At 39.2% G+C, this 20,668-nt stretch overlaps 1 protein-coding gene across 1 annotated transcript; it reads left to right on the forward strand.

Annotated features, from left to right (window-relative positions):
- Window positions 1-309: 309 nt before the first annotated feature.
- GTF2A1 (general transcription factor IIA subunit 1) lies at window positions 310-20,425 on the forward strand. The gene is made up of 8 exons (XM_026849172.1): window positions 310-411; window positions 2,104-2,311; window positions 8,690-8,754; window positions 10,928-11,003; window positions 12,775-12,908; window positions 13,759-14,079; window positions 16,150-16,239; window positions 20,240-20,425. The coding sequence occupies exons 1-8, from the start codon at window positions 397-399 to the stop codon at window positions 20,345-20,347; spliced, it is 1,017 nt and encodes a 338-aa protein (XP_026704973.1). The 5' UTR covers window positions 310-396; the 3' UTR covers window positions 20,348-20,425.
- The last annotated feature ends 243 nt before the right edge of the window (window positions 20,426-20,668 follow it).

Raw genomic sequence — 20,668 nt, forward strand, 5'->3', positions numbered from 1 at the left:
CAAATTTACTGAATGGAAAACAATCTCCTTTTCTCTGTTTTGAATTATACTCCCCGTGGCTTGAAAAGTCTTGTGGCCATAGTTGTGTCACAAAAAAACAGTGGCCCCTTCCCCTTTCACTTCGTTTGAGCTGTTCTTACAGATTTATGCTTTCTTGGATATTTTACTCACTTGGAAACATGCAGTATATTCTGTAATGCAGTTTTCAGAGGGTTTTTGTGTGTGGGAAATCTTATTTTAATGTTAAAATGATAAATTTCTTTCAAAACAATGCTGACTAGGTTTTGTTTGGTTTGGTTTTTTTTAAAGCCTAAATTGTACAGGTCTGTAATTGAAGATGTTATCAATGATGTCAGAGAAGTTTTTCTGGATGAAGGAGTGGATGAACAAGTTCTTATGGAACTCAAAACAGTAAGTTGCAGGTTGAAAGTTTTTTTAATAGACCAATACAGCAATTGGTTTTCAGATCTGCTTACAGTTGTACACAGTAAAAATACTAATTTTGCAGTTAGCTAAGGACTGTATTAATCTGCGTATCTGTAGCCCCATGTTATTTGAATTGCATTGCTATATAGAGAGATACACTCACCTTGTTTATTTTCCCCAATCTGGCTTGTCAAACTTGACATGAACTAACAGCAGGCATCCAAATTCACAGTGTTATTTCGGTCCTCAAAACGTTGTATCTTTAAGAAAGAAAGGGGAGAATATGTTTATTTTAGAGGCATACAATTCTTAAGGTTTCTCTGCAGGAAAAATAAAATGCCTGCTCTGCTCGATGTTTTTGTTTTTCTGAAGAAGAGTTAAATTGTCAGATGTTTGCATGTATGGTTTGTGGCTTGCAGAAGTATATTGTTTTTGGGAGGTGGTACATAATAAATTGCATTGTGTGCATCACACTTTTCTGGAGCTCTCAGATTCAGAACTGTGTTACATGAAGTGGCTTTGAACTGTTACCAGGGGTCCAAACGAAAGGCAGGATATTGACCTTAGCTCTAATGGGTCTCCCATGGCATTCTTCAGATTTTTCCTGAGCAAAAGAAGCCATTTAAAAGGGAAGAGAAAAGGCAGAAAATAAGGAAAAAAAGGAGGAAATAAAGTAAAATGAAACTGGGAAAGTAGGTGCCTGCTTATCTCAGCTGCTGGATAAGGACTTCAGAAAGCGGGACATCCCATGCTTACAGTATTTATGAAATAATAAAAAATGGATAGAGTGGGGAAAGAATTTTGAGTTTGGCTGACTTAGTTCCATGAAACCATGACCTGGTGTGGTGGAAATGGAGCAAGCACTATAAGAAAAGCAACTTGGTGTTTGTGTCACAGACATGTTCTGCAAATGATGTCAGGAAAGATTGAATGAGGAGACAAGAAGAAAAAAGAAGAGGTTGGCTTAGGGAGCCCTAAGTAGGATGTGAAATCAGGAGCCCTGGGTGCCTGTAGTCTTTTTGACTCTGATTTATTATGAAATCCTTGCATTGTTGTCTTTTTGCAAGATTTGGGGTTTTTTTGCATCTGTGGCTTTTCTTGGGAGACTTGTCAGCTGACATCAAGAAGGGCTGGAGAAGTTCAGTTGGATACTCTGTTAGAAACCGTGTAAATGCTGTACAGTAGAGGCATTATCTTGGGTATACTGGTAGTTTCTGTTGAAGTATGTTACAAAGCAGTAGCCTTCAAGCAACTCTTATTGAGGAGTTCTAAGAAGAAATGACTTGAATAAAGCTGTAATAAATAATTATTTTTGTGGTTAAAGAGTTAAGAAAGGAAGAATGTAGAGAAGTGAAAACTTGAAGGCTAATTTAAAGTTACCAGTTTATTAATGCTTCTATTAGGGTTGTTACTAATCTTCCACACTTAGAAGAAAGAAAGAATGTTAAAGCTTAAGCTTGGACTGACAGTTCTTAAGGGATATTTAGTTCCTCTTCTTAAAACATTACCTCTGTGGAGTTATCTCTTCAGTCTATATTTGCCTGAAGGCTTTTTGGCCAGTAGACTGCATGAGATAGTGAAAACAAATTTGATTTTTTGGATTCTGTCTTTATATAGTAACAAATCTTGTTGAGTAAAAATCATACACAGAGATTTCTCTTTCCTTTTCTAAACTAGCTGTGGGAGAACAAGCTGATGCAGTCCAAGGCTGTAGATGGCTTCCATTCAGAAGAGCAGCAGCTTTTGTTGCAGGTGCAACAGCAGCAACAGCAGCAGCAGCAACAGCAGCATCATCACCACCACCATCATACACAACCTCAGCCACAGCAGACTGTGCAGCAGCAGTCTCAGCCACAACAAGTCCTTATTCCAGCATCTCAGCAAGGTCAGACTTACTTTCTCATCTCTCTGGCAAAAGACTCAAATTAGACCAACTTCTTAGCATATTCTAAATCTAGGACAGGGTGTTTATCTGATGGGTAACTTCGTGTCTTTATGTTAAACCTTGTCTCTACTTACCTCTGATTAACAGCTCAACATAGCTCTCTTGGCAAAAAATAACTTAGTCATATTCTTCAGAAGATTTTGGAAAAGCTGAATTCTTCTCTTGAACTTCTATATAACCTCTGTTTTCAGAATACATGACTTTCAGATTCTATTAAAAATCCATTAGCAGCTCTGTAACCTCAAACCAATATACATATGCAGTCGACAATTTAGTCATGAGGTAGTAATGTCGTTAGGAACAAATTAATTAAAAAATACATTATTGTTTAGCATAAGTGGATGCTAGGTTATGAAAAACATTTGTATAACAGTCTTGAGTATATATAGGAGATGGTTTTTCATGTTAAACAAGCTTCAAGTGAAAAGCATAATGTCTGGGTATTTTTGTGGCCTTAAAAGATGGCACACTGTGTAGGTGTGGATGTTCAAGCCATAACAGAATTGTTTCTTGTAATTATTGTCTTGTGTATTCTTCATTAATAATTTAAGGAAAACATTTTCACCAGTTACAATTTAATTTGAAAACTAAGATAAATACTACTGGATTTTACTGCATATATGCTGTGTAAACAAATCTGCCACCTGTGAAAAGCTTGAGTTGAGTTTTCAGAGTGCTGTTAAAATTGCAGTGTAAAATGATTGTGGTAGTCAGTTGCAGGCTGCAGTCTTTTAATCAGATTTCATGGATCAGAACCTATGTTGTTATAGGCACAAAGATAGCTGTGATTTGATCTCCTCCCCCTCCCAAGCCCCCCCACCCCAAACCCAATCACAATATATTCAAAACAGAAGAGGACTAGAGTGACAAAAACCTGAAGTTGGGGTTTTTCTTCTTGGTGGTTTGGGGGTTTCTTTGTTGTTTTTTTCTTGGGGTGGGGTGGGTGTTTGGTTTGGGGTTTTTTTAAAATGATTTTTTTCTTCTTATAGTACTTAGGTGGCTTCAAGCAATCCAGGTGTCTCAGTTTAAGTTATAGTCAGCAGAGCCTGGAAAGTCTATTTGCCAAGACCTCTAGTGGCTCCTTAGCTGAATAGCTGCAACTACTGACCAGGTTTCCCTCCACTAATACGGAGGTCACTGTTCTCCTGATTTGTGTCTTAAGATCCTGCCTATAGTAATACACTTGAAACTGATTTTATTGTTGCACAGTGTTGTGGCTTATGATAAAATGACAGTGTGGAGTCTAAATGAAATTAGGATATCAAAGCACTTTAATCACAGACGTAGTTTTATGAACTACTTGACTTCCGTGTTCCATGGGGGAGATGGTGTAGTAGTTCATTGCATGACCTTGCACAAGTTCGCGCAGGCAGGACAAGTGGACAGGGCGCAGTTCATCTCCTGGGTCTAGAACTTACCTGAGCTAGTTTCATCTTACTGTCCTCCACGAGTAGACTGAGCTATGGTCTCCACTCGGGTCAAAATCACCACCAGAAAGAACGTGGAGACCCAGATGGAGCTGCCACTTAAACATGCAGCGGTCCAGGTCCCAGGCTGCAGGGAGTGCCTGAGCCTGTCAGTCCTGGCAGTGACAGCACCTGTGTGCACTGTGATCAGCTGGATGACCTGCTCTGGTGGCTGAGCTCAAAGAAGAGGTTGAAAGATTAAGAAGCATTAGGGAATGTGAAAGGGAAATTGATTGGTGGAGTAACACATTAGCACCTCTGAAGCAACAGGAGCAAATGGAGGCTCCAGAAGAGGCAGGCAATCCCTCACCTTCTCCCTACTAGGCAGAAGGCGGGGACCTAAGAGTTGGGGGAGGCTGGAAGATCCTCTCCCGACATCCCTCACCTTCCATGGTGCCCCTTTACAACAGATACGGGGCCCTGGAACTTCTGAATGAAGTAGAGAAGGACAAAGAAAATGAGTCAAACAAGGAGAAATACCAAGGTGCACCAAGGCCGGGTTGCTCTAGGCCAGGTATTTAAACCAGTACTACAGAGAACCCCAGAAGAGTCATTGCAGTGGGTGACTCCATTCTGAGGGGTGTCAAAGGCCCAATATGCAGACCAGACTCACTTCATAGGGAAGTCTGCTCCCTCTCTGGGGCCTGGGTGAAGGACCTCATGGCAAAACTCCCCACTCTAGTGAGACCCAAGGACTACTACCCTCTCTTGGTTTCTCAGGTGAGTAGCAACAGTATTACCAGGAGAAGTCCTAAGTCAACAAAGACAGATTTCAGGGCCTTGGAGAAACTGATTGAGGAGTCAAGGACACAAATCATGTTCTCCTCCATCCCTTCAGTTGGGATGGATGAAGAATAATACAGGAAAAGTCAACAGATGAACTTGTGGCTCCAAGACTATTGTTGCCATCATGGCTTTGACTCTTTCAATCATGGGTTAGCATACAGGACACAAGACCTTTTGGCATCAGATGGGATCCACCTGTCCCAGAGGGGAAAAAGAATCTTGAGGCAGGAGTTAACTGGGCTCATTGAGAGAACTTTAAAGTAGATTTGAATGGGGAAGGGGACAAAACATCAGCCCATCTGAAGTGCATGTGTACCAGTGCACACAGCATGGGTAACAAATGGGAGGAGCTTGAAGCCATGATGCACAGAAAAATTATGTAGTGGCTCTCACAGAAACAGGGTGGGATGTCTCCCATGACTGGAGTACACCAGTTGGTGGCTACAAGATATTTAGGAGGGACAGACAAGGAAGGAGAGGTAGTGGGGTGGCTCTGTATGTTAGGGACTGTTATGATTGCTTTGAGTACAAGTGTAGTGAAGACAGGGTGGAGTGTCTTTGCATTAGAATCAGGGGGAAGGCCAACAGGGCAGATGTTGTAGTAGGAGTCTACTATAGGCCACCCAACCAGGACAGAGAGGTGGATGAAATATTCTGTAGGCACTTAGGAGTAATCTCACAAATGCTTGCCCTTGTTCTTGTGGGAGACTTTAACTTCCCAGACATCTGCTGGCAATACACCACAGCAGAGTGGGACCAGTCCTGGAGATTCCTGGAATGTGTGGGAGACAACTTCCTGACGCAGCTGTTGAGTAACTGACGAGAGAAGGTGCCCGGCTGGAGCTCCCCTTTGTGAACAGAGAAGGACTGGTGGATGATGTGGCTGTTGGAAGCCAACTAGGGAACAGCGATCATGAAATAATAATTTTCTCTTCTTAGAGAGCCCAGGAGAAAGGGCAGCAGAACTGCCATCCTGAACTTCTAAAGGGCTGACTTTGACTTCTTGAGGCAACTGCTTGACAGAATCTCTTGGCAGGTGGTCCTGATGGGTATAGGGGTTGAGGAAGGCTGAGCACTCTAAGAAGGAAGTCTTAACGGCACAGGAGCAGGCAGTCCCCAGGTGTTGTAAGAAAAGCCAGCAGAAGAGAAGGCCACCCTGGCTGAATAGGGAGCTTTGGCTGCAACTGAGGGAGAAAAGGAGAGTTTACAGCCTTTGGAAGAAGGGGCTAGCCACACACAGTGATTACAAAGATGCTGTGAGGCTATGCAGGGTAGAAATCAGGAGGTCTAAAGCCCAGCTGGAAATTAATCTGGCTTCAGCAATCAAGGACAACAAGAAATGTTTCTATAAGTACATCAACAGCAAAAGAAAGACCAGGGAGAGCTCCATCCCCTGCTAGATGCAGGAGGAAACATGGCAACAAGTGATGAGGAAAAGGCTGAGGTGCTTAATGCCTTCTTTGCCTCAGTCTTTAATAACGAGTAGTTGTACTGAGGGAATTCAGCCTCTTCAGCCAGAAGACAGAGGCTGGGAGAACGAGCCCCCACAATCCAGGAGGAGACAGTCAGTGACCTACTGCATCACATAGACACATGCAGATCTATGGGGCCAGACGGGATACACCCAAGGGTGCTGAAGGAGCTGGCTGGGGTGCTCGCCAAGCTGCTTTCCATCATTTACCAGCAGTCCTGGCTGACTGGGGAGGTCCCAACAGATTGGTAATTGGCCAGTGTGATGCCCATATATACGGGTCAGAAGGATGATCTGGGAAATTACAGGCCTGTCAGCTTGACTTCGATGCCTGGGAAGCTGATGGAGCAGCTCATCCTGAGTGCCATCACACAACACATGAGGGACAACCAGATGCTCAGGGCCAGTCAGCATGGGTTTATGAAAGGCAGGTCCTGCCTGACAAACCTGATCTCCTTCTGTGACAGGGTGACCTGCTTATTGGATGAGGGAAAGGCTGTGGATGTTGTCTACTTTGACTTTAGCAAGGTCTTTGCCACCGTTTCCCACAGCATTCTCCTGGTGAAACTGGCTGCTCGAGGCTTGGATGGGCACATGCTTCTCTGGGTAAAAAAACTGGCTGAATGGCTGAGCCCAAAGAGTTGTGGTGAACGGAGTTAAATCTGGTTGGCGGCTGGTCAGGAGTGGTGTCCCCCAGGGCTTGGTTTTGGGGCCGCTCCTGTTTAACATCTTTATTGATGAACTAGAGGAGGGGATCAAGTGCACCCTCAGTCAGTTTGCAGATGACACCCAGTTGGGTGGGAGTGTTGATCTGCTCGAGGGTAGGGAGGCTCTGCAGAGAGACCTGGACAGGCTGGAGCCATGGGCTGAGCCCAACTGGAGGAGTTTCCATAAGGCCAAATGCCGGGGGCTGCCCTTGGGCCACAACAACCCCCAGCAGTGCTACAGGCTTGGGGAGGAGTGGCTGGAGAGCTGCCAGTCAGAGAGGGACCTGGGGGTGTTGATTGACAGCCAACTGAACAGGAGCCAGCAGTGTGCCCAGGGGGCCAAGAAGGCCAATGGCATCCTGGCTTGTGTCAGCAATAGCGTGGCCAGCAGGGACGGGGAAGGGATGTGACCCCTGTACTCAGCACTGGTGAGGCCGCACCTCGATTCCTTTGTTCAGTTTTGGGCCTCTCACTCCAAAAAGGAAATTCAATGACTCGAGCATGTCCAGAGAAGGGCAGCGAAGCTGGTGCAGGTTCTGGAGCACAGGTTGTACGAGGAGCAGCTGAGGGAACTGGGGGTGTTTAGTCTGGAGAAGAGGAGGCTGAGGGGAGACCTCATCGCCCTCTACAGCTCCCTGAAAGGAGGGTGCAGAGAGCTGGGGATGAGTCTCTTTAACCAAGTAACAAGCGATAGGACAAGAGGGAATGGCCTCAAGTTGCGCCAGGGAAGGTTTAGACTGGATATTAGGAAGCATTTCTTTGCAGAATGGGTTATTGGGCATTGGAATGGTCTGCCCAGGGAGGTGGTGGAGTCCCCATCCCTGGAGGTGTTTAAGAGTTGGGTTGACATAGCGCTGAGGGATATGGCATAGTTGGGAACTGTCAGTGCTAGATTAACGGTTGGACTAGGTGATCTTCAAGGTCTTTTCCAACCTAGATGATTCTGTGACCTGGTGTAGTCACAGAGAGAGATCAGAATGATCGGCATGGTGATTCCTGCTGTCCTGTGTGTGGTCCTGGCGCAGGGTCATGAGATTTCCTTGGGCTTTTCTGACCTCCATGGGTTCCCTGAAAATTGGAGAGATGACCTTAGATCTTGGTGCAACATTGTGGGTCTTTCCTTCCCAGAAACTCTTCCAGAAACTCTTAGTTATCCCCAGTATTTTTAAGTGTCCTTGGTGATAGGATTGGATGGAGAATATTTGTCGATGATTAGTTTGTTCAGATTGCTCTGTCATTTTTCAGTTTACTGTCAACCTTCTTGTTCCATAGGCTTCGACAGTTTTGCACTTCTAGACAATGAACAGGTTGTTTGTAGACCTTAGCTATCTATTTTGTTTAGCACACAAAAACTATTTTATTATTTGGAACAGGTGGTTGATCACATTTCATCTGCTTCTGCTACATTAGAAAGACAATGAAAATCATGAGTTTACACGAACAGCTGTGCTAACTAGACCTAACTCAGGCTAACTGCTGCATCCTGTTAATATACTCTTCATCTTGCAGTGATCCTTGTTTAAGTCTGTTTTAAGAGTTAACCACTGTCAGTTGATGATTTTGGAGAACTCTGATACTGGACAACAGCACGTTTATCAACATTTCACTAATACCTTTAATTTCAGAACTGTGTTTTAAATCTTGCCTTACCTAGGCTCAGAATAGGTAACTGAAGCGCTTGAAATAAGATCTGTAAAGCCAGAATAGCCATATTGCCTCTCAGAGCTGCTGTTGTATATTGTCCTGAGGATAAAAATATTATCAGAGACTGCTCAGTAGGTGGTTTTGTTATGAAGCTCAGCTGATATTTGGGTGGTGTTCTTTCTAAGTTATTTTGGCTTGGATGTTATTTTGGGCAGACTGCTTAGCTTTCATTTTCTGTTTGTAGCACCTCAGCAGCAAGTTATTGTGCCAGATTCCAAGCTGATACCACACATGAATGCATCAGGCATGGTAAGAAAAGCAGAAGTTTATACATGCGTACACTGTCATTATGTAAGTTGTTTTAGTAAACACAATATCTTAAATATAGTAAACAGTAAACACAAATCTGGTATTAGTCATCAGATGCTTAAAAGTAGTTTAGAGCACACTGCCATCTTTCCGAGTTTTGCTGCTTTACTGACAGTCTAGGAACAGTAATGCAGGACATTGGTTTTGATAACAAATCTAGGGTTTATTTTGATCCTCTGCCTTAAATGTGTTTAACTATAACTTTTTTTTAATCAGAAATTAAAGTACTGTTGGTATGAATCTGCTTGATGATATGCTTGTCATACACCGACGGAACACTATTAGAACACATCTAGCATAGTGTATTTGCTAGATGCAGGAAAAAACGTTAACCTCTTGGAAACTCAAGCTTATATCAAATGAAAGATTTTTTTAGCCATTCACATAATTTTTTTTCTGGTCACATTTGATTCACTAATTTTGTAATAGCGCATAAAACTGAGTCTGGTCATTTACACGTTTCTTGCAGCTTTTACCTCTAGAGGTTAATTTTGGTTATCTTGCCTTGCTTTAAGCTCACTCCCTAGTTTAATTTAAAAAAAAAAAATCGCTTGCAAAGTGATGAAAACAACAGCTAATACAAGTTAAATATGTGTATTAAGACCAGAATTCTTACTACTTCTATGGTAAAAGCACATGAAACAGTTTCATGATTAGTTAAAGCTGCAGCAGCTTGCTTAGCCTTCACCTCCCCATTGCTTGCTAACCTTACTGTAGAAGAGAGCCTGAACCTGAACTTCCTTACTTAAATAGCATGGTTTACCAAGAGGCCAAGACCACGTTAACATCTAGCTTTTCCTCATGTGTTTTACAACCATTTCAGTGTGATTTGTAACTTCACGTCTAACTGTTAAAACTTTTTTTTTTTCTGTCATTCAATTAGATCTTATTGATGGATATAGCAAAAATGAGTATGCCATGCTTTTAAAACTCTGCTGCTGTCAAAATGGGGATGAATTGTATACTGCAGAAGACTACTGTTCAGTAAATAGTTACAGAATCCATTTGGAATTAGTGTGTGTTTATTAGAAACATTTAAGTTGGTGTTAAAGAGTGGATCTGACAGACCTTGAGTATCTTGGGAGGCAGAGCATAATGAGAGTTTATTCATCTGCCTTTGTCTGGGACATGAGGATGCAGACAAGCACTTTTCAGTTTTGATTGGAGTTCTTTAATTTTTACAGTTGTAACTACTATATTGAAAGGTCAATATGGAGAGATCATATTTCATATAAACAGGAAGTATGTGCTCTATGTAGTAATAAAGTTTAAGTCCTTTCAGTAGCAAAGAGTAATTAGACATTGTTCCTTTATAGTGGGGAAAGGGAGGCTTTTCCATAGGCAGCTGAAGTTAGACCCTTGAAATGAAGAGGCCTCTGGAGAAGTCCATATCTGTGAGTTGAGGACTTAATGCAGATTTTTGTGTTCAGAGCTTCCATAATTGTGTTGGAATTCAGTTTCCTTGTAAGTTCAAATCATTACCCATTGAGTGTCTTCAGCTTTATTTTATAACCAGCTGTCTTGGGAGAAAAAAATAGTCATTCTGTGAACAGTCAGTACACTGTGTGCATATACTCACTCAAAAGAACTGTGTTATGTGGGACTTGAAATGCAAATCATTTACAGCATGAAGAAAAGTGCAAACCTGATTACTACTCCTTGTGAAAACAAGACAGAAGAACATGATTGTTGCTTCAATACCTTATGTTTCTTCTGATTTGTAGGCCCGTATCTTTAACTGCTTTGAAAAAGTGTAGGTAAAGTTGCCACATGTGCAATGCAGTGTTGTGCTGTAATAGTAGATTACAGAGAAGGCAGAGGAGAAAAAAAATACCTGCTGAGCTTACAGCTAAACCAAGAAGCCACATGGAGCTGGGTTAAGATGATGCTTAGTGGTTGTTGCTTCAGTCTTCTTCCTATTAAGGAAGAAGGAAAATAATTTTTATATGTAGTATAATGTACAGTTGATTAATGCCTTCATTTCAATAGCTGTAGAAACTTGTGAGCAATTACTATCAACAGCAGTAACAGTGTATGTATTTTCAGGCAGTATGTTGTGAGATGAAACACTGGCCATACCGTCTGTGGTCCAAAAGCTTTTCTTGTATTTCAGAGTGCGGCAGCCACTGCAGCTACATTGGCTCTCCCTGCTGGTGTTACTCCTGTTCAGCAGATACTTACAAATTCAGGTAACTGTCTTAACATTGAGACCAAACAATGGTTCTGAGAGTTCTTGGGAGGGAGAAATTCTGGGTTTTACTCCCTGCTATATATTGCTATATATTGTTAAAAAGCAGAACCTTTACAAAGTAGTGTAATCTCTTCACTGGACTCCTGGACTCTTTTGCTCACTGACTTGCTAGTTTTATGAACTTTGTGGTTCTGACCTAACAGTGGTGTGGGTTAGATCCTGTGCAAGTTTCTCCCACTTTTTATAGAAATGCGTGAAGTAAGAAGACAGGTGTTGCTGTTCCCCCACTTTGCATATTTCTGAAGTTTGTGATACATGGTCGGAGCACAGATAGTAGACTGGTTATAAAAAGGCAGGGTCCCTTCATCTGTGACTTCAGATAAGGAATGTCTTAAGGTTTCTTGTACCTGCTGTGATCTCACAGTGGAATTTCTAATTTTGCTGGAAATGCTAATTTTATTTTAGATTTATCATTTTTAAATGCTGTCATGTTGTACATTTAAAATATAATTAAATGTTACTTTTATGAACATCATATCTGATGCTTCATGTACTTTCGTATTATGCTGATTTTATAAACTTGGTTCTAGATCGATTCAGCGTGAAGAGTAAAGGAAGACCTGAGAAAGCTCATTTTCTAGAATCAGTTGCTGCTTTTGCCAGAGTAATCCATCTAGTCTGCTCAGAATCACCTGGGACTTAACTTTCCTACTTTAAACATTTGAATGTTTAATGGTTATATAGTTGAAATAAAATTAAATGTGTAGCTGTTCTAGAAATTAAAATCTTCCCAATTTTTAAGGAAGTATTTCTTCTGTTTGTCATAGTATAGAATAACCCATGGCTCACATTTTTTTACAGTCACAATTTTTTTTTCTTAAACAAGGGGCTAGGGCAGTCCCTTCTTTCAGTTATACTTAGTTATTTTAGTAAATAGGGCTTTGCATTTTGCTGTGGAGGGAAAACAGGAAATAAAATCAGTCTGAGGGAAATGTATGAAGTTCAGGATTATCTAATTTAATTTCTCTTCATCTTTCTGATGAGAAATGTGAAAAACTAATGTTGGAATATATCTTAGGTCTTGCTTTTCAGAGTTGGAGGCCACCTCTGAAGGTCCGTGAGTCTTAGATGTATTTTGTGAAGAAAGGTATTACATGTTAAAGCTATAGGGATAATAAAAGACTGGGTACAGGCATTACGGGAACAGAAAGGAGAGGTGGATAATAAGCATAAGGATAGATTTTTCAAAGAGACAACTGCACATTTATATTCCAAAGAAAGTTACACAAAGAGGAATTTCCTGTACTGTGGTAATCAGGGAAAGGAAAGGACATAATCTGAGAAGACCCTGGAAATAACACAGTTTTAGCAGTTAATAGAATTTTTGTGGTATTGTATACCTGTATTCCTATTTTGGTGTATGTTCATTTGTCTTTTTATCTGTAAAATATATCTTTTGAAACATAAGTTATGTTCATAAGTGGGAGCTAATATTTAAAATATTGTCTTGTGTTAAAGGATTAGACTTTGTCTTGCATATGTAAAATTATTTTTGGATTGCATACCTCATGATAGTATTTAGATTAAACAACCCTATTAGTTCTTTGTTTCTGACACAGCTGCAATAGCATAGTATTTTTTCACTGGTGAAACATAAATGCTCTCCTTTAATTGTCATTGGTGTTCTTCCAGAAAACAAGCTTCTAAACTAAGAAAATTTTAAAAGTTCATTTCTACACTGGATTAATTTGATGTTTGTTTTATTACAGGCCAGATCCTCCAAGTAGTTAGAACTGCAAATGGAGCTCAGTATATCATTCAACCACAGCAGTCAGTTGTTCTACAGCAGCAGGTCATACCACAAATGCAGCCTGGTGGAGTACAAGCACCTGTTATACAGCAGGTAAAGAAAAATTGAGTACTGTTGAAAGAAAAAACATGATAGTAATTACTGAAGAGGCTTGCATTTCTGTGAGCAAATTAGAACACAAAGTCAGAAATTTTTTTTATATATATATATATATATATATAAATAAAATCTGTGTTAAGTGTGTTTTTTAAAAATGAACAATTTTGAAATGTAATTTTCAGTGTCACTTTTATTTTTGCCAAATTCTGACTGGCTGCAATTTAAAATTTCTTTTGTGCATCTCCTAATGGCAGTTACAATGTGCATAATCCTAGTCTCCATCCTTTAAAAAGTGTGTATGTTGGTTAAATTGATTCTGTGTCACTTAACACATAGAAGAAAATACCCAAAACAAACACAGCCCCCACCTTGGTTATTCTGATAGTGAACACAGTATGTTTTATGAGGTTTTTTTGTTCAGCTGCAAGGTCAACTGTGTGTCCAGACTGTGTGAGCATTGAATTTAGCATTGTGTCACAGTTCTGCAGTTTAAGCATGAAAAAAAAAAATTGTAGAGAGTTTGAAGTTAAATGTTTTACGGAAAAGGTTTAAAAATAATCTTTTACTTGAATTTAAACATTCTGCTGCTGTGCTTGGAACTTGGGTGTGGTGGAAATGCTAAAGACAGTAGGTTTTCCTAGATTTAGCAATGCAAAATGCAGAAAATGAACAAGTAGTGAAGGAAAGTATGTTATTGGTGATTTATCTATCTGATGTAGGTGGAATATTGGTAACTTTCCTCTAATTGGTGTAAGTCAGATTGATACGCTTTAATTGTTTTATGTAAGTGATGTGGTAGTGTATTGTGATAGCAGCCACAATACTTGCAATGATATTCCATCAGGTTTTGGCTCCTATCCCTGGAGGGATTTCCCAGCAGACAGGAGTGATTATTCAGCCTCAGCAGATCCTGTTTACAGGAAATAAAACACAAGTCATACCTACAACAGTGGCTGCCCCTACACCAGCTCAAGCACAGATTCCTGCAGCTGGTCAGCAGCAACCACAACAACAACAGGCACAACCACAAGCACCACTTGTCCTCCAAGTTGATGGAGCAGGGGACACGTCATCTGAAGAAGAAGAAGATGAGGAAGAAGACTATGATGATGATGAAGAGGAAGACAAAGAAAAAGATGGGGGTGAAGATGGCCAAGTTGAAGAGGTAAACTTATTATTTCAGAAGACGGGAGCATGCTTGTGTTTCATTTTAATTTTTTTGCAATGTTTGAAAGAAAACTGTATGGTTCAAATAATATTATATTTCAGTACTTTGAGAATATAACTTTTATTCTTGTACTCAAAGTTCTTTATTTCCCATATTGAAATTGAGGAAACTGTATTAGCAAAGTACCTTGAAATGCATGTGGGGAAGGCGGGTGTCACAGCAAAAACTGTTCATTGTTGTGAATGTCCTTTTAAAAACTTCAGCAGTAATATTTCTGATGTTATGGAGAGATCAACCATGAAATTATGAAACCTTCATCAGCAAACAGAAATAATCAGCTCCACTTGGGACTGAATGCATACAAAAGCAAGGTGTTAGGAAGATTGACAAAGGAGAGCCTATGTTTAGTTCACTGAGACAACCAATAGGTGTGGTCTGACCTGTATCTCACTGATGATTCCATTGCTTTCTGTTACACTAGAACACACCTGAGAATTCAAATTTGATTATAAAGCACTTTCTAGAAACATCTGACCTTGATTTAATGAAATCGGGAGATAGGAGCAAGAGTGAATATTCTTTTTGACTTGTTGCGTTTTTAATTTAGACTCTTGAGTTGGCTTGGGTTTGGACTCGAGCCAGGGTTCTTACTAAGTTTTTGAGTATTGCACCAAAAAGCCCCATTTAACAAGAAATTGAAAGGAAAAAAAGGGTTAAAAGTACTGTTATGTCATTCTCTGACAGGGAACTTGGAACTCCCTAAAATGCGTTTTGAGCTGTCAGATTACTTCCACAGTTCTCTGCAGCCTTTCCAATTATTTTAAGATTCCATTTAAAATGCCAATATGAGGAGCATATATAGCATTTCACAATCAGTATCACTTATGCAGTATATGCAGGTAAAACTTTTAACTTTTGTCAATGTGTTAAATACAGTTTTTCTGTTGTATATCTACAGTGGTGTCTAACAGTATTTATTTAGTTACAATTTACAGGTTGGGTTCATGTCACCTTTCCATTATATTGATTGGCACTGATGTCAGTTTGAATGTTTTAATAGTTACCTTAAATATAGGTCATCATGCTTAAATATTAATTGTTCTTTAATAGTGCCTTAATGCTAGCATTCCTGTGGAAATTTTTTTATAAGCCAAGACTTTCTTATCAGCATGCTAGAGATCTACTGTTATTTTTGCTACCTTTGTTCATTAGCAGCTACATAATTAGTGGACCAGTTCCTTAAAGCTTTTGAAGTCACTTAAATATAGCATTACTTTGGAAGGAATTAGGACTTCTAGGACACCTTTTTCTTCTCTCAATAGCATCTCCTCTGTTTAACTTATGCATTTGGGAATAGGTGGGAAGGTGAGGATTATACAGAAGACTTCAGAAAAGTTGTTTTGTGTTTATTAAAGGTTGGTTTATCTTTTGAAATGTTTTTTATTTAAATGAGATGTAAAAAACCAAATTTCTGCTGGAACAGAGTGTGAGCAGCAAGAGGAAAAACGTAAGGAATTTTTAAGAGACATGAAAATACATTCTAGAAGGTCAGGATAAGTTATTTTGTATGTATCCATGCAAGGTCATCTTAAAAGCATCTTTTTTTCCCCTCCTGTAAAAAAATTTTGCATGTTCTCTTTGTGGTACAACAAATGTGAATAAGTCATGGAGTTTCTGTTTTTAATGGCACACAGGGAGTGATGTGACTAATGTTGCCTTTCCACTGCTTAGATGCTTTAGAAAAATTAAAATCTGCATAATGATACATTTTTTTGTAAAGACAAGTTGCAAGCACCAGAACATTTACAGTAAAGGGGCAAGAGTGGTTGTGGTGACAAAAGGCTGGAATCTAGCCTGGACACTGAAGTTGCAGACTAAAATTGTTAAGGACAGGATGGAGGGCAGGAAGGAAGTGTATGTGCATCAGCTGTCTGTTGGAAAGCCTGATAGTCTCCACCTTAAATGTATTTTATGTCCTGTAGTTCATAGGCAAGCCTCATGTGAGTAATCAAAGTAACAGCTTTGATCTTACTAAACAGCATAACTTTTTGCACATGTTTCTTTCAGGAGCCTCTTAACAGTGAAGATGATGTGAGTGATGAAGAAGGACAAGAACTGTTCGATACGGAAAATGTTGTTGTGTGCCAGTATGATAAGGTAAACTCTACAGAACAAGAATTCTACATTCTCTGTTCTTCTTCCTATCAAGTCATAATTTTTAAATAACATCTTTGTAACTATTAAGAACAGATAGATCTGTAAAGGTTATAGTATGAATGGTAATATAAGAATTAGCTATAGTTTGTTCTCAAAACAGGTTTGTGTGACTTTTCTAAACTTGGCAATGAGTAAAATTCAAAAAAATACGGTTGAGTTTTCTTTTTCTTCATCATGTCTTCTTGTGACCTTTAACAAAAGGTCAGTCCTCTGGGCTCAGGAGAAGTGAACTATTGTAAGTCAGTTTGTACATTTGCTGTGTCCATGAGTGGAAGTAGTCATTATGATTTAGACTTGTGGAAAACTTCCTTGATCACTAAAAATACCTCCTTGATAATAGAATAGATACCAGAAGAGAAGGTTCTTTTCTGTTATGCATCACTGAAATGGTGATGTGGAATGCTTTTGCTTATTTTGCTTTAAATTCTGCTGAACTGTCTTGCCTCCTCTATAATGACTAATTTCTTCTTGCATATTTGCCTGTGGATATGCAAGGATTCATCTATGTCTGGAATTGTTTTACATGTGTCCAAAAGCTATCAGGCACCTTTTTACTGAAGTATTATGTGGAAAGTTTATTCGGTGTGTATTTTCTTTCTTTTCCTTTGCTAGATTAATTGGACTATGATGAATAAGGATTATTTTTAAAGCAGAAAAAAGTTGTAATTTTGTTGAATAAAAACTCGTACGTTGCAAACAATGGCTTGGTTAGAAAATCGTCAGTTATGCCCAGACTGCTTAGACTTGTCGTCAGATTCAACAGAATTTAAGATGTAGATACTGATACCATTTTCCTATATCCCAGCCATCTGTCTCCTCCAGACTGTAATATAAAACTGTTAGTTTCAAGACAGTTTGTGAGGCTAGTGAGGGACCTCAGAATAGCAGTCAGAAAAGCTTGTTGGGAGCTGCTAAAGCTGAGCAACAGGAACTACTTTGAAATCCTCCCCCTCTTAAAAGTTAAGAATGTGAACTGACTTGGGAACAGTGTCCATCGTTAAGCTCTAGTATCACCTGCTTTGAACAGACTTCATCACTTACCTAGCAATCGTTCTTCAGTTTGTCTGTATACAGGATCAGGTCAGCTGTTCTGAGCAGAGTTCCCTCTTGCACAGTGTCCTGGGTCAGCTCATGGTGCGTGCCTCTGAACAATGAGACAAGGGGCAGACAGGTAGCGATGCTCATGTAGAGCATTTTACCATCCTTCTGTGAATTGTCTCTTGAGAGAGAGATAGTGACTTCATAGCAAATGGCCAGCAGAGGTTTTTTTCTTAATTTGTCATAATTTAATTTGATTATTTTTTGAATTCTTGTAAACTTTGCCTTATGATAAGAAGTTTCATAAATAAATTATGTGAGTGTGGAGAATTGCAGAATTTTTAACCCATTAGTTTCATATGATACTTCCTAGTTCTTTATTTAGAGGAGTGTTTCCCCTGCTTTCTTCATGCCTTTTATGATACTGCACACCATCATAATCCTCCTCGGTCACCTCTGAAATCAGAGCTAAACTTCGCTTGACTGTTATTTGTACAGTTGTCCAAACACTTGATTATTCTTACTTTCACTCTCCAGATCTGTTTTATTCTTCTGTATCTTATTTGATACAGGTAGATAAGCTTGAGGGAGGATCAGAGCTATTCATAACACAGGTGAACCTTCAATTTATTGTGGTGTAGGAATGTTATGCCATAGCTCATGTGTGCTTTTGACCCCACTGAACACAGAGCTGATGTTCTCACGGAAAAGTCTTAGAACATTGGGTTCGCATTCCTGACTTGTAATTGTCAACTCAAACCCACCATTTTTTCTTTCCATGTCTTGTGGTTTAACCCCAGCTGGCAACTAAGCATCACACAGCCTCTCATAAGTCGGAATTGTTTTTTCCATGTTACTACCTTCATATACTTGAATGCCACCATTGTTTTATTACACAATGAATTAGGGTAGTAACATCGTTCTGCAGCTCTTGAGTAACTGTTCCTTTGTGTCATCAGTGATGTTTTGTCATTTTCCAGATGATTAGTGAATTCTTAAACCATGCAGACTTCAGCCAGCATAAATCTCTTCTGGAATGATCTTATTTCACTATAAAAACAGTCATCTTACCCTTGTTTTACCATCTTAATTCAGTTAATTTATTCTTCTGGGGACCTTCTTTCTTACCTCATGGCAGCTCAGATGCTTCTGATTTTTGTTGAATGCCATTTGGAAAGGCAAATAGAGCATGTAAGCCAGACCTTTCCTTGTTCATTTATTTGCTGTTGTCACTGACTTTTTAGCTTGAAGTGAGCACAGACCAAACAGTAGTTTCTGCAGCCCTAATAGTAGATGATGAGACTTCCTGTCCTTGATGGAAATTGAAAAATTGGAATGGCTTTCCTTGTTATGCTTTTTGTAAAATTTTCTTAAATATTCTTTAGATCCCCTAATTACATTTTTGTTTTATCTGCAAAAGTTCTAAATTAAACATAAGAACATAAATTTAATTAAACACTCTTCTAGTGTATTTATTGACTACTTATTACTCCTGGGAAAAGGTTTCTCTCACGTAGGTGCTTTTAGTTCTAGTGATATTTTCTAACTTAAGCCCTGTACGCTGTCTTGAAGCAAGAAAAGGATTGTGTTTTGGGTTCCTGGCTTAGTGTCTTCATTACTGTTCAGTGCTTCACATTGATGTTTACTCAGTAGGCATAAGATAATTGAAGTCTTCCGATACTACAACTATTTGTGGCCCTCGTATCTTCTCTGATCTCCTTCACCTCACTGGTCAATCTGCTTTCTGTAGCCAGGTAGTATTTGGTAGTGGGCCTGAAGAGAGAAGAGTTAGTTCTGTATAGAATATTTTTTTAAAGAGAATTATGAATAGAACTGTTGTTTTATTCTTCTCCTGTGTCAACAGGAATATCCATTATAACCTGAAGATCCATTATGTCACAGGCTTCTGTAATATGGATGCCTTGGGGACCAAAAATGGAATGAATGTCGTCTTTTTTTTTTTTTTTTAGTTTCCTCTCCTAGTACTTCTTGGGTTGTTGCAAATAGCTGAACTTATCTTCTAGCTTCATCTTAAAAATTTCTTTTAAACGAGGTCTTAAAAGGGCCAATATTTTAACTGGGAAGCCTGTAGATTAAAGTGAAACCTTCATGCCATCATTCCCAATACTAGAGACGTTACTTTTGTCATTTGACACTTTATAATGAGAATTGGAATGTAAATCGTATACAGTGACCCACCATTGAGAAGAAATTACAGAATATAAGATTAGAACATGTATCAGCTTGTGCATTTTGTACTGTAGAGGTTTTCAGACTGAAAATCTTGTAAATAATCCACTTGGTTTTTATTTAATCTGATATTAATTTATGGAAACCCAGAGTCAAACTCTAATATTAGAAGTAGAAAGTTGAACAGGCCTGCTATCTATCTATACATAACATAATCCAACTTGTTTTCATGCAGAATGGAGTTTAGACAAGAGGTACAAATAAAACTTAGTGTTTCAATCTTTCAGGGCTGGTTTAAAACATTAGTCTTTTCATTACAGTGGTTGAAATGGGGATTTCTGGCTTTCAAGTGGAGTTTCACATATTAACGATAATTTAATCAGTTAAAGCAGCACAGGAGGATATAGCTTTCTTTTTCCTTTTCAACCACTTATGAAAATGCTTTGGATTTTGGAATGCCTCTGTACTTGCATGGTTTTATGACAGTTGCTGTCCTGGTTTAAAAAATGAAAATAGAAAATACTTATATGTATAGAAATAGTTTTTATTTTTCATAGCTAAATACAGAATTTATTTTCAAGGTATTTGTCGTAATTTAGTAATGTATGTCTAATAGTTTGTGGTTTTTTTTTCCTTGCCCTGATAATTTACTTGCGTATTATTACCTATTTCTGATGCAGAGTAATAGTTCAATTTTTTTCCCTGTTTTTAGATTCATAGAAGTAAAAATAAATGGAAATTTCATCTCAAAGATGGCATCATGAATCTTAACGGAAGAGATTATGTATTTTCCAAAGCCATTGGGGATGCAGAATGGTGAAGTTTTAAAAGACAAAACAAAAAACTCCCTGTAAAAGGAAAAAAAATCAAAAGCAGGAAAGGTTGAGACTTGGATGTATACTCCAGTCAAAATGTGTTATCTGCACATCAGAAAAAATCAATAAGCAAAAGTATTGGAACAAAGGTAAAATGTGGCAACAAAGACACTACTTCAGATGAGCAAGCCATGGACTGTAGCAGCTATATCATTGTCTGGGAGCTGGTTTTGTGTGTTAGGAATACCTTAATTATCAATTCTACATACAGGTACCTACAGCTGGTATTTAGCATGTAAGGCTTTGTTGTCCCCGCCCCCCACCCC

This window comes from Athene cunicularia, assembly GCF_003259725.1.
Source record: "Athene cunicularia isolate RWA chromosome 5 unlocalized genomic scaffold, athCun1 chr5_part1, whole genome shotgun sequence".
In the NCBI taxonomy this organism is placed as follows: domain Eukaryota; kingdom Metazoa; phylum Chordata; class Aves; order Strigiformes; family Strigidae; genus Athene; species Athene cunicularia.

Coding starts and splice junctions, on each gene's coding strand:
- GTF2A1 (XM_026849172.1), top strand. Junction 8,755..10,927: donor ACATGAATGCATCAGGCATG/GTAAGAAAAGCA, acceptor CTTGTATTTCAG/AGTGCGGCAGCCACTGCAGC. Junction 11,004..12,774: donor GCAGATACTTACAAATTCAG/GTAACTGTCTTA, acceptor GTTTTATTACAG/GCCAGATCCTCCAAGTAGTT.